The 12,910-nt window shown below is 44.4% G+C and overlaps 1 protein-coding gene across 2 annotated transcripts in view; it reads left to right on the top strand.

The window, feature by feature from the left end:
* Positions 1-12,910, top strand: part of LOC144784686 (ATP-dependent translocase ABCB1-like) — a 1,804,387-nt gene that overhangs the window by 115,484 nt on the left and 1,675,993 nt on the right. For both annotated transcript variants that reach the window (XM_078663637.1, XM_078663636.1), the window contains exons 2-3: positions 4,816-4,906; positions 4,988-5,045. In XM_078663637.1, coding sequence (XP_078519763.1) covers positions 4,816-4,906; positions 4,988-5,045 — 149 coding nt within the window. The remainder of the gene's footprint in view (positions 1-4,815; positions 4,907-4,987; positions 5,046-12,910) is intronic.

Below are 12,910 nucleotides of genomic sequence, written 5' to 3'. Positions count from 1 at the left end.
GGTGGAGTAGAAAAAGGATGCAAGGCACCTGTGGCTATTGTCCCCCACTCTGAGTAACCACAGAGGATGGAGGCCACTGGACGCCCTGCGGCCAGGCTGTTGACACTAACAGCTGTCAATGGACTCTGGTGGTTGCTGTCCTTGTGGACAGAGTTTTCCTTGGATTGAGGACAGAAGTCAGTCCCAAGAGGTGGAGTGGGCCACATCACTTTGTTGGCCATGGCACTGTTTACCTACTGGAATGCATATGCAAGCAAGTTTAAATTAGCTGCTGCACAGATGGGGCCACAGGTAATTCCCCATGGGTTACCTCAGTGGCCCCAAAGAGTATAGACAGAGGGATCCAACTGGGTTCTGAGAGGCATAGAACTGGCAAGTTCCCTACAGTAGTGGGCCACTGTCCATGTTCTATCGCCTTAAGCAGGGAAGTCCATCAAGGTATTGATTAGTCTATCCTTGCTTTAGGGAGAAGGAGGGTAATGTTGGAAAATGGCCCTCCGTGTAGGGTCACCCCAAATCTTTTGCCTTCCTCCTCCTCTTTTTGCTGATTTTGTTTTGCTGGCCTTGGGTACTCTTTACCACTGCTGATAAGTGCTGAAGTGCACTAAACATGGTAACATTGGTGTATATACAATTGGCATATTTAATTTACTTTTAAGTCCCTTGTAAAGAGGTATACCCTATACCTAGGGCCTGTAAATTAAACCCTACAAGTGGGTCTGCAGCACTGATTGTGCCACCCCCACAGTTAGCCCTTTAAATATGTCTCATGCCTGCCACTGCAGAGCCTGTGTGTGCAGTTTAACTCCCACTTCGATGTATCATTTAAAACATTTTGCTAAACCCTGAACTCCCCTTTTTTTACACAAAAGTCACCCCTAAAGTAAGCTCTAGGTAGCCCATAGGGCAGGGTGCTGTATAAATAAAACGTAGGGCATGTACTTTTAAGTTTTGCATGTCCTGGTAGTGAAAAACTCCAAAATTCCTTCTTCACTACTGTGATGCCTACTCCTCTCATATGTTCAAACTGGGGACTCCTTAATAAACCTTTAAGTTGTAATTACTGATTACTGTGACATGTTTTATATATTTGGGGTGGTAATGGAAGGCTAGATGTTTCAGAGTACTCATCTACATTCTGATGGCTCTTCCGGGCTGGAAGGAAAGGAGGAGCTAACACTTACACTTGAATAGGTAGGGTCTTGTCCCCACAGAAAGGGCTTATTGCCCTCTACTGTTAGACTTGAGCCAGAGCTGGAAACAAATGGCTCCTGTGCACTTAAACCCTCTAGTTTGAAGTCACCCCCACTTCAAAGGCACAACTGACTGTAAGTACTGGGGATCTGATCTCACCAAATCAGACACATTTGGACCTGTAACTGAACTCTATCAAAAGAACTCCTGTGCTGCATCAAGGACTGACATTCTGCTGGCCTGCTGATCTGGAAGATCTGCTTTTCTGCTGTGCTGCCCTACTGGCTGCTGCTCTGTTGTTGGCGTGTCTCCTGTTGCTTGAGACTTAGGGTTATCAAAGTCTCTACACCTGCTCCTGTGCCAGATTCACTGGAAGTGGACCCAGATACTTGCACCAGAGAAATTGATGCATTTCCAGTCTGCATGTAGCCGGATGGGTGCATCAACCCTGTTAAGGGATTAGATTCAGCATATCTCTCTCGGAACCAACGCAACACTTTGAGGACCCAATGCATCAGTACTGCGCATTGCCGCCACAGCAGTCTAGAGAACTTGATGGATCTCGTGTTTGTATTGTTCGGCATGCGAGCCCAAATTTGAATGCTACCAAGCACCGCTAAGATTTGCAATACTCTGAAGCGAATTGAAGTCTTTGATAATTACAGTAGCCCAAGAACGGAAAGGACAATCATCTAGAAAAAAGTGCCCCAGTGAATAAATAAATGGATTTGATAAGGCGGGACATCCTAAATTGAAACCACATGTTCTAAAATTAAATGAAAATCAACAGGCTGAACACTTTAAAAATAAGGATTCAAAATAAACCCGCAAGAGCACGCAATACAGGAGGATTGCAGACTAAATCCAGTCCAAAGGCCCTGAGGAGAACCCCAAAACTAACATGGGGTTCGAAACGCGTCAGCGTCCATTACTGCTGGGTTAACAGAATCACTATAAATGTGTTCACTGCAGGGAGCAGGCAAAATCAATTGCCCTTGTTGTTTAGGAATGTATACCCAGTAGCCAACAACCTTTCGATTTTATACACACAAGTAGTATGGTATAATTAATTACAAGGTTGTTGTATTCAAAAGTGACTGGATTTAACCTTAATGTATTTCCATTTATGTTCTATGTATATATTGAATGTTTTTTCATTTATGTTGGACGTATATAATGTCTGTTAAGTACATGTAAATTACTGTGAAGGTGGTGTGTCCTATGGTTAAACATGCTTTACAAATGAAATGAAATGAATCATTTAAAAAAAGTTTAAAAGAGAATCTAATAAATGCTCACAAACATTCGAATAAGCAAATGATCCTAGTCTGGTAAATTCATTTCAGTACTAGAAAAGTGACGTTGGGTTCTCTCCTTGTTACTTAAGTTTTAGAAAGTTAGCATTTTCTTGTCCTAACCAATTCGTGCCTGTATCCTGGTCAAATGTCTATAATTTCAGTGGCAGTTGGCCGTTGTGTATTCCTCCCGACACTAAGAAAACAGGGAGGATTAGGTGTTGGCAGGATGTGAGAGGTCCCACTTACATTTCAAAGAAGCTGCGTCAGCACGCTCACAAAGAACTGCACACCAGTCTTTTGTCACCCTAACCCTCTTGGAGACTGGGGAGAGAGAATGGAAATTCAAGAACCAACGGTGGGTGGAAAACTATTGAAGTCTCTTCCACTTTAAAGCAGAAAATAAGTATAAAAATTGGACCCACAAACTCACTCTTCAGTTCACTCTTGGACACTGAGAAGGTCTGCCTCAAACTTCAGAAGACTTCCCTGCTGTTTGAAGCCTGAGTTGTACCTCAGAGAACTTCTTGAAGACTGCCTTGAATCCCCAGAGGACTGCGTTGTTGCTTGACGACTGCCTTGCTGCTTGATGACTGCCTTGCTGCTTGAACATGTGACTACCAGAATGAATCCTAGGGCTAGTTGGCTGGCTTCTTGTTCTCAGCTCCAGGGACACAAAGGCAAGCTCCATCAGCTTGAACCCTGCACCTGTACCCTGCCTGAAATGAGACACACCATCCAAGCGGTGCCCATCTAGTCCTGGTACCAAAGGTGCCCAAACCCCAAAACTACAAATTAGGGACTTAGAAGATTTGCCTAAAAAAAATGGTCTGAGAACTGACAGGAGACTGGGACATACCTGCTTGACGATCCGCCTAAGGTGCGTTTCTGCTCGGCATGACTTTGTAGAAGCTTCCACCACATTTTCTCAGCAGCAGTAAATCCTGTTCAGTGGCTCCTTGCAGAAGGAGTATCTGGCCTCATGGAGCCCTCATCGACAATAGCCTGTTGCTTCATCCCGCTGGAGATTTTCAACTTCCAAAAAAGTGGCAAAGTCTGAACAAAAAAATCAATATCGTAACTTCAACTAGCGGCTCCCCGATGTTGTCGCCTCCTCTCTGGACACCACCGACTGCCTTGCCTGCTGAACTTTACCTTTTCAGCCCTTTTTTAAAAAAAATGTCTTCTTAGTCTGAACAGAAACCAAGACCAGCCCCAGTATTTCTTGTACATCCAAACCATGTTTCATGGCCATTGGCCTTAACTTTTGACTATGCCCTATTATTGCACAACTAGATACCCACTTTTGACTCTTTGATCTTTTAGGCGCTAGTTTTTACTAAATATTTTAAAAAATCATAACTCTGGCTCTGCTGATTGAATTTATTCTGTTTTAGTGTCAAATAATGTATTATGTTTTTCTCTATTTTACTAAATTGGTGCTGCATTTTTCCTGTGTGGTGTTTTCACTTTACTACTGCTTATGTGCTGCATAAATACTTGGCGGCAGATTTACAAGCCTCTTGCGCCACGTTTACGCCGCCTTGCGTGACGCAACAGTGGTGTAAACATGGCGCATCCCTGCGAGGCATTTACAACGTGACGCATCTAGGGAGATGTGCCACGTTATAAAGCCCAGCGCCACAATGGGGGCGTTCCCACGCAGGGTGGGCGTTCCGGCGCCTGTGCGCCTCGCAAAAGTGCCTGCGTGAAATCTACAAGATTTCACGCAGGCACTTCCACGATGCTGCTACGTCAATTCCTTACGCCTGCTTGAAGCAGGCGTAAGGACTGACGCAGCATGTTAAGTATTGGGCGGCCCTGAGCATTGCTGGAGTTGCGTCGCGCTTGATTCGTAATTCAATTATTTTTCTGCATATGTCCTGGAAATTATCTATTTTATTAAGAATTGCAATACACGAACCAGCACTCCTTTACCTTTTTAGACCTGTAATCCTGATGATAATATGACAAAATATAAATTTGCATTTGCTTAGATGAAGTTCTGGACTGTAACAGCTGGGATGCGATAAGAACTTTGATAATATGGACAATGTCTACCAATAAGGTATTGTATTTTTATGGGGGCAGTTTGCAGTGGGAATTGGAAGTGGACTGTATTCTGCCTCTGTCGAGCTTCAATCTATTGATGTATTACTTCAGTTAATTTTTCACGCTGCCCTAAGCATGCGAACATGCATTCAAATGCTAACAAACTGTTGATTACAACATTTTCAAGGAATTTGTAGAAACATTTGCCTGGAAATATTGTGATTTATTGAACTGTGCCCATTTCAATGAATTTTGTATATTTTCTTATCAACAGCAGGATTTCCAATAAATGGGTATGACAACCCAAGCTTCCAAAATGATGGAAACCATGCAAAGCATGATGAAGCAGAGAAAAGCAACACCAGGTATCAGTCTTAAGTTGTTTATATGAATTGCAATCTGGAACCTCGAGGAAAGAATTTGACTTTTTTAAATTTATTTTCCAGTGATGAAAATGACAATATCAAAAAGCCGGCAAAAAACATGGTTGGATTTCCAGAACTGGTTAGTTACTTTCATACTTAAAGGTCATTTAATGTTTTGAGGCAGGTCCACCCATATGCCATAGGATGGTAAAACATGCCCGCTACAAAAGTGGAGGAGGGTGTGCCCCATATAAATATCCATACCTTAGTTATGTTATTTGTTTCCTTTTCTTCATGTCTCATGCCTTATTTTTATGTTATTCTAATACGCTATAACGCAACAGACTCATAAGGGTTAAAGGGTGAACCATGGTAATGCCAGCCATACTTGGGCCGTATTACACAAAGTGCCCCAGGGCACAACGGGCGTTTGTGCCTGCTTTGCATAACCCTTAGGCATTTCAGCATTATAGAAGGGTCCACAGACGCTTGTGCGGCCTCTTGTGCAGGGCCAGACTGGTAATTGCGGGCACCAGGCAATCTCCTGGTAGGCTGGAGGGGATGGGGGACGGTTTTCTGACAGGGGGCTGGTTTTGTGGCTGGTGCCGATTTTCGGTCTGTGAAGTAACGTGAGTCACTCATCTGCGGCTGTATTCACTTGACATGGTTTCACATGTTGTTGTAACAATATACATTTGATTTGCCGATAGTGGAGAGTCTTGGGACAGGAAGTAGTCACTCGTGAGGCTGGCGTGCGTGCGTGAGGGCGTGCACTGGTCACATTGCTGTCTTTGCCGCCCGTTAATTGGTGCGAGGCCAGCCTCATTTGCTGCAGGCAGCGACCAGACTGAAGTCAGAGCTTTCGCACAGTCTTCATCTCAGAGAGACTGTCTGCACACACACAATCTTCATTACAAAGACACGGCTGGAGACTCATGATGTCTCATGATGGCCGTGACTCACTCAGGTCTGTATTACTTGTAAATATCATGTAAGTGTACAGCCTGACTGAGCCTATTGAAGCTTTGCTACTGGCTGCTCACGTGCTGGAGCAGCGGCGGGCCGAGCTATGTCATTTAAATAGCACTGGACTTCAAAATATAATTTATTTTACAGTCCTGACTGAGCCTGCATAACAGCTAGCTGTTTCTGGTCTTCTAAGGCTCTTAAGGAAATCACAGCGTATTTTAGAATAATGTTCCTGCTGGGACAAGAACTGCGTTTTGTATAGTAGCAGTTTTCACCCATCCTGAAGCAGCACAGAAGGAAAATATGCCTGTGGCAAAGAACGTGTACATGTAGATCACTAAAGTGCATTTTATGTGGGTAGCTCAGTGGGTTACTGATTTTGTCACAGAGGTCCTTGTCTTAATCACACTTCATAAATTACAATCCTAAATTACAATCCTAATATAGCACAATTACTTATGAACTACACCGAAGGGTCTGTATTCAAACTGTGTGTTATAGGTCAGAGCCAAGCGCTATGGTTTCCCTCAGACTTTCATTATCCTAATGTTGCTAAAAGGTTTAGTTTGGATAGAAATATATTGTTTTAAGTAAAACCAACCACAGTGGTACCTTTTAAATCATGTGTTTGTGCTTTTCCAGACCAAACACTCTTAAAATATATTGCTTACAAGTATGGATGAAATGTGAATCTACAACTTGTAATCCTCACTGTTTTATGTAACATATCATTTAGACTGATTTACACATGTCTGACACCCTACACTAGTACGAACACATGAAAGAGCGATTAGTACCCTCCCATTTCAGGTGCTATGTAGCAGTTTCAAGATCCTCTTACAATTTCTCGCTGCTCATATGGGTGTAACTTCTGATATTTATCTGTCTCCATGGATCTTCATTGCCTGATTTTACTTGTGAGAAAGTGTCATTTTTCAGTGTCACACATTGCCTGCACATTGGTCATTGAATGTCACTCATAGCAACACTGAAACTATGAAAATGTCACACATAAGCAATCTCAAACCTTGGCAGCTATGTTTCAGAGAGAGTCACAGTAGTCTGACCCGGTACAGACCGTGCAGGCATCCTGCTGCTATGTGGATTTAATAATCAGGAGGAGATGCCTGCGCAGATGCATTGTCTCCTTCTCCGCCGCGTCTGCGCGCCACTCTTCAGTTCACCCTTAGGGTGGGGCTGATGGGTGACCAATTGTCATGCCTCATGCGCATTGGGCCTCGCGCAATTAAAAGTGCGCGTGACTGCCTGCATCCCAGATGACTGAGAAAGAGAGGCAGAGGCACTGTGCGCAGGCCAGAATGTGCGACCATAATTTAATTATTTCTAGCCCCCCCTGTCTGCTGCCAGCAGCAGGTAAGTTTTTCAGTCCACTCCAGTCGTCGGCAATGAATGATCATTCATGGTGGGCAGTGGTGGCACTGGGCGGCATCGCGCGCAGGAGTGGATTTGATGTAGTGAGCAGGGTGGAGGCAGTGCGGAGCGAGGTGGCCTTAGTTGCATGCTCACAGGACCGACGAGGGCTGTGGCTGCAGGCAATAAATCAAAATTTGTAATCATGATGAATCCATGATGATTGTCACCGTCAGTCCTAGCATTTACAGTCAAGCACTTAAGAGACAACTAGACAACATTCACATGCCAACAGACACTGCCCTGCTCCAGTATGTCGATGATCTACTGATCACAGCCCGTTCTGAACGTGCTTGCGAGCGAGCATCACTTACAGTCTTGTATTTCCTTGCCGAGATGGGGCACAAGGTGTCCCCTTCGAAGCTTCAATTCTGTGTCCAGCAAGTGATCTACTTAGGCCACTTGCTGTCCAAGTGGGGTAGGCAGTTGACACCAGACCGTATCCAGTTAATAGCGAGTCTTCCTCAGCCCAAGACCCAGAAGGAGGTACGTGCTTTTATCGGCCTTACTTCTTACTGCAGACAATGGATTCCTCAGTATGCATTTCTAGCTAAACCACTAATACAGTTAACGACACAGGAGGCAGCCGTATCGACTGTCCTCCCTTGGACATCTGAACATACACTTAGTTTCAATGAGCTAAAGAAAGCTTTATGCCAAGCTCCAGTTCTAGCTACACCGAACTACAGTAAGCCTTTTACACTTTTTGTCACAGAACGTGATGGTACAGCATTATCTGTTCTCACACAAGATCAAGCAGGACAATACAAGCCTTGTGCTTATTTCTCGAGCACATTAGATCCTGTAGCCCAGGCTCTGCCTGCGTGCCTTAAGTCAGTTGCAGCCACAGCACTAGCTATCAGACAAAGTGATTCCATAGTATTAGGACATTCCTTGACAGTACAAGTTCCACACTCCGTGGAAGTTCTTTTAAACCGAACACAAACTCAGCACTTGACAATTGCACGTTTAACAGGTTATGAACTGACACTGTTCCAGCCACACATAGAAATCAGACGCTGCAACGTTCTAAATCCTGCTACACTATTACCGTCAGTTAATTCGAATCCTGCCACACATGACTGTGTGGAAGTAGTTAACACTATGACTAAGCCAAGACAAGATCTGACAGATATTCCATTACCAGATCCCGACCTGACACTTTATGTGGATGGTTCATGTATGAGAACAAGTACAGGAGAACTAGTAGCCGCGTATGCAGTGACTACTGACACTGAAGTTATAGAAACACACCGTATTGACACCCTGTCTGCTCAAGCAGCAGAGCTAGTTGCTCTGACACAAGCCTGCATACACGCCAAGAACCTGAAAGTCAATGTTTATACAGATTCACGCTACGCATTCGGAGTTGTACACGACTTCGGAGTGCTCTGGCAGGAGAGAGGTTTCATGACTTCTCATGGAACCAAGATTCAGCATGGTCTCCTTATTCAAGCTCTGTTAGATGCCATACACTTACCGACATCTATTGCTATCATGAAGTGCAAAGCACATACGAAAGTTACTGACATTATTTCTCAAGGTAATGATCTAGCAGATCGCACAGCCAAGCTTACAGCACAGACTCCAGACATTTCAGTTAATCCAACACAGACACATACTCCAGATCCGACTACATGCATGACAGTTAAGGACCCTACTCAAGATGTCATAGATATCCAGTTACATGCTACTCCCGATGAAATTAAGAAATGGTCCGAACAAGGAGGGGTCCAGACAGATCAGGGATGGGTAACGAAGGGTAAAGCCACATGGTTTCTCCCCGACTCAATGGTTCAAGTCATTATCAATACCGCAAATAGTCCAGCACATTTAGGAGAAAAAGCTATGTTAGACAGTATCCAGAACATTTGGTTCAACAAGCATTTACGAGCTGCAGCCAAGCAGAAAGTCCGTACTTGTATGATATGTTGCCAGTTCAATCCAGGTAAAAGTGTCCCGGTGGAACAAGGTGGATTCCAGCCCCCTGACCACCCTTTTGAAGTCCTCCAGATGGATTATATTCAGATGGAGCGATGTCGAGGTTTCAAGTATGTCCTTGTAGTTGTATGCGCTTTGTCCAGGTGGACAGAGGCATATCCAGTACCAGATTACACAGCCGCGACCACTGCTAAGCAGTTGGTTCGTGAATTCTTCCCCCGCTACGGACTCCCTAGGGTCGTATATTCTGATAACGGCCAGCCATTCTCATCTGAGCTCATGAAACACATCTCCCTGTTGTTAGGGTACCAGTGGAAGTTCCATTGTGTACGCCATCCTGAAGCAGCCGGTCTCGTAGAGAGACATAATCAGACCCTGAAAATCCGTATTGCCAAAATATGTAAAGAGAAAGGTGTAGACTGGCTAGTAGCTCTGCCAGTCGCTTTGTTTTACATGCGCATGGTCGCACATTCCAGATCAGGTCTGTCCCCGTATGAGGTCGTATTCGGCCGCCCCCCTAACATGTGGGGTACACCTAGACCCCGAAGTATTACCGATGTTTCAAGTAATATGCTGACAGATTACCTAGCTTCCTTGATGTCTGCCCTACATTCTTGTCGTTCACAGGTTGCCGCCGCATTTCCAGACAATACCGAGGTGGCACCGCATGAGATCGTTCCCGGAAATCTGGTCCTTGTGAGGAACTTTGATCGTTCAAGTCCGCTGGAGCCTCGCTGGAAGGAGCCAAAACAGGTCCTCCTGGCCACCCGTACTGCCGTCAAGCTGGAAGGCAGGAAGGGCTGGGTCCACCTGTCTCACGTGAAAAAGTTTTATGGACTAAAGACTGTTTCCAAGAACATTTCCCAGGATTTGAAAGACTGCCAAAGTACTATTCTTAAGGACTGTCCCGCAAAAGACAATGATACTAAACCCTCCCTGTTAGAGAAAACTCCGCAACAGGAGTATAAGCTAAAATTAAGGTCTAGTAAAATAAGTCAGCCAGTTTGATTGTCTAAGTCCTCCCCTAGGTGAAACGGTTAGACCGGTTTCTGACATGTATAAAATAGACCCCCATAGCGAGAGAGTTAGTCAAAACTCAATCCGATGTATCGTTTTTCTAAGTTTCATATTGTTTTTCAGCCTTATGATTACCTGCATAGGTTATGCATTTTATTTGTGTTTTCCAGTCTCTCATGTAAATAAGTCTTCTATTGCTACAGTAGAGCACACGTTTAGTGATCTACCTCCTCATGAACTATCTTATCGTCTTGCTATGCGTAATAATTCCTTTATCCGCATGTTACATTATTCACACCAGACCAGCAATGCCACTAATTGTTGGGTGTGTGGTCGACTCCCCCCTTTCCAGACACCGAAGGGAGTTCTGCCACTCTTTCCTTATCCATTTTCACATAATGGTTCGTGTGGAGCATGGTCCACGTTAACGTCATCCTCACAGATATGTCTTTTCTTAACAGTACATGTTTTCCAGACAAGCAAGGTCTTCCCCACAGAACAGGGTTAGATCTAGAAAATGAAGTTTATAATTTAGGTAATTATTCTTCGAATTTCATGGTCCTGAATGTTCAGTCTGATACTACTCCAGACTTACCTGCTATGTCAGTATTACCAGTTAAAGGCGAATTATGTGTCCGAAAGAATGGTTCCGTACATGTAGGACATAGTGATTGTACTACTATTGTCAAGTATAGTGACAGTAGGAAATCTATTTTTAAAGCTTCACGTCATTCTTATTTTGTTTGTGGTCAGACCGCATATGTTCGTCTGCCCCTCGATTGGGAGGGAACCTGTTACATTGCCTTCCTACTGCCACCAGTTTTCCTAGCCCCACCTGACTATCATAGGAATTCCCACCTAGTACATACTAGACACAAGAGAGACCTCCCGATTGTCGATTATACTGAAACTGCTCTAGAACAATACATAGATATCAATAAAGGTGTCTTCCCCTATTTAGGTACTGTTGTGAATAGTAAACTGATACGTAGATTAACCAGAACACTTGAAGCAGTAGTGATTGAGACTACTTCTGCTCTAGGTAACTTAACCGAAGAGTAATCCTTTATGAGAATTGTCGTGCTCCAGAATCGTCTCGTCCTTGACGTCATACTGGCCGATAGGGGCGGGGCATGTAGAGTCATCGGATCTAGTTGCTGCATTTTCATTCCAAATAACGCGCCGTCTGTTTATTCAGCTATAACCAGACTCCATAAAATAGCCCATATGTTACACCAAGATCCAGGCACCTGGACATGGTCCGGTTGGTTCTGGAATGCTATTTCCGCCTGGGGATGGAAAGTCTTGTCCTTTCTAGGTATTGCAGTAGCGATCATATTCAGTTGCTGCCTATGTATACAATGTGGCCCTGCGATTTGTGGCATTTGTGCTACCTCTTGTATTCCTAGTCCCAAGTCCCGTTCTAAATCCAGTCCCAAGAAAATCCGAGACGAGCAAATGATACTGTATGAAATGATAGATGGTATCATGAATATTGATGTTTCCTGATGGAAACGTAGTGACAAGGAGGGAATGTGGAAAAGTAAATTTTGCCATGTTCTGTGTCCCTACGTGTCCCCCATCTTATGTTATGTGTGCATGATTAATATGCATATGTATTCCCCATGTTTGATTAAAGACGCAATTACAGTTGTGTCCATCTCTAGTATGCCAGTTTCCAGTTCCCGTGAATGCTACGAGTATTAGGCCTATGTAAAGTTACGTTGCCACGTATCTCAGTGTGCACGTTATTTCATTGTAAAGTCCCCGTTTCTAGGCCTCAAAAGGGCCCGGACACCAGATTCAGCTCCTGTCTCCTGAGCCCTCGCTGAGGAGCGATACAGCCCCCACCTGTGTTCCTGACCCTTCACTTACTTCCTGCCTCACAGTGCCCGGTTCAGCCTGGCTCTGCCTACGAGTCTGCCAAGAGTATGTTATGATTCTAGTTATCAGTCCAGCCCTCCTTCTCTGCATTCCTAAGCTACTGAATCGCATCAATAGTTTCCGTCATCGTCTAGCCCTTACGTCTCCATGTAAGAGAAATACTGTATAAATGGTCATTTCATATTCTTCAACACGCACTACATGTAGAATAATGCATGCACCAGTCTTAGAGTCTGTTAGCCTTTACCCCGATAACTTTTAGTTTATATCAACATGTTCTCTAAACATCAGATACTAGATATTGTTTAGGCACATGTCGCCCTGACTCTCCAGACTTCAGTCTCTGCTCCTAGCACAGAAGTCATAGCCCCCAGCTTCTCCTAGTAACACGTCATTGTCAGTTTGCGCGCACCACTAGGTTAAAGGTCCCGGCTCCTTAGGTAGCCCCCTCCATGTTTCCGCCCCATTTATGACATATTCTGTTACGTTTACATCACATGTCTATGTATACGCCTCCTGTTACACCCACTTTCACCCTTATCTTTCGCGACTGCTATTGACCACACCCACTGCTCCGCCTACTGTATTCACTGTAATGCAATTGTTTTAGTATATATATGTTGTATTTTGTTATTAATGTTAGCGCGCTCATCCCAGATCCAGCCCCGGCAGCTGCCGGGCTCTGCCATCCTATTCCTGTGCAGGTTGTCCTGTTCCTGTCCTTTATGCTGTATTAAACCTGCAAACTCCTACTACCTCGAA

Source organism: Lissotriton helveticus, chromosome 10 (genome assembly GCF_964261635.1).
Source record: "Lissotriton helveticus chromosome 10, aLisHel1.1, whole genome shotgun sequence".
Classification (NCBI taxonomy): Eukaryota; Metazoa; Chordata; class Amphibia; order Caudata; family Salamandridae; genus Lissotriton; species Lissotriton helveticus.
Note: the sequence above shows the minus strand (reverse complement) of the source record. Positions and strands in the feature narration are given on the sequence as shown.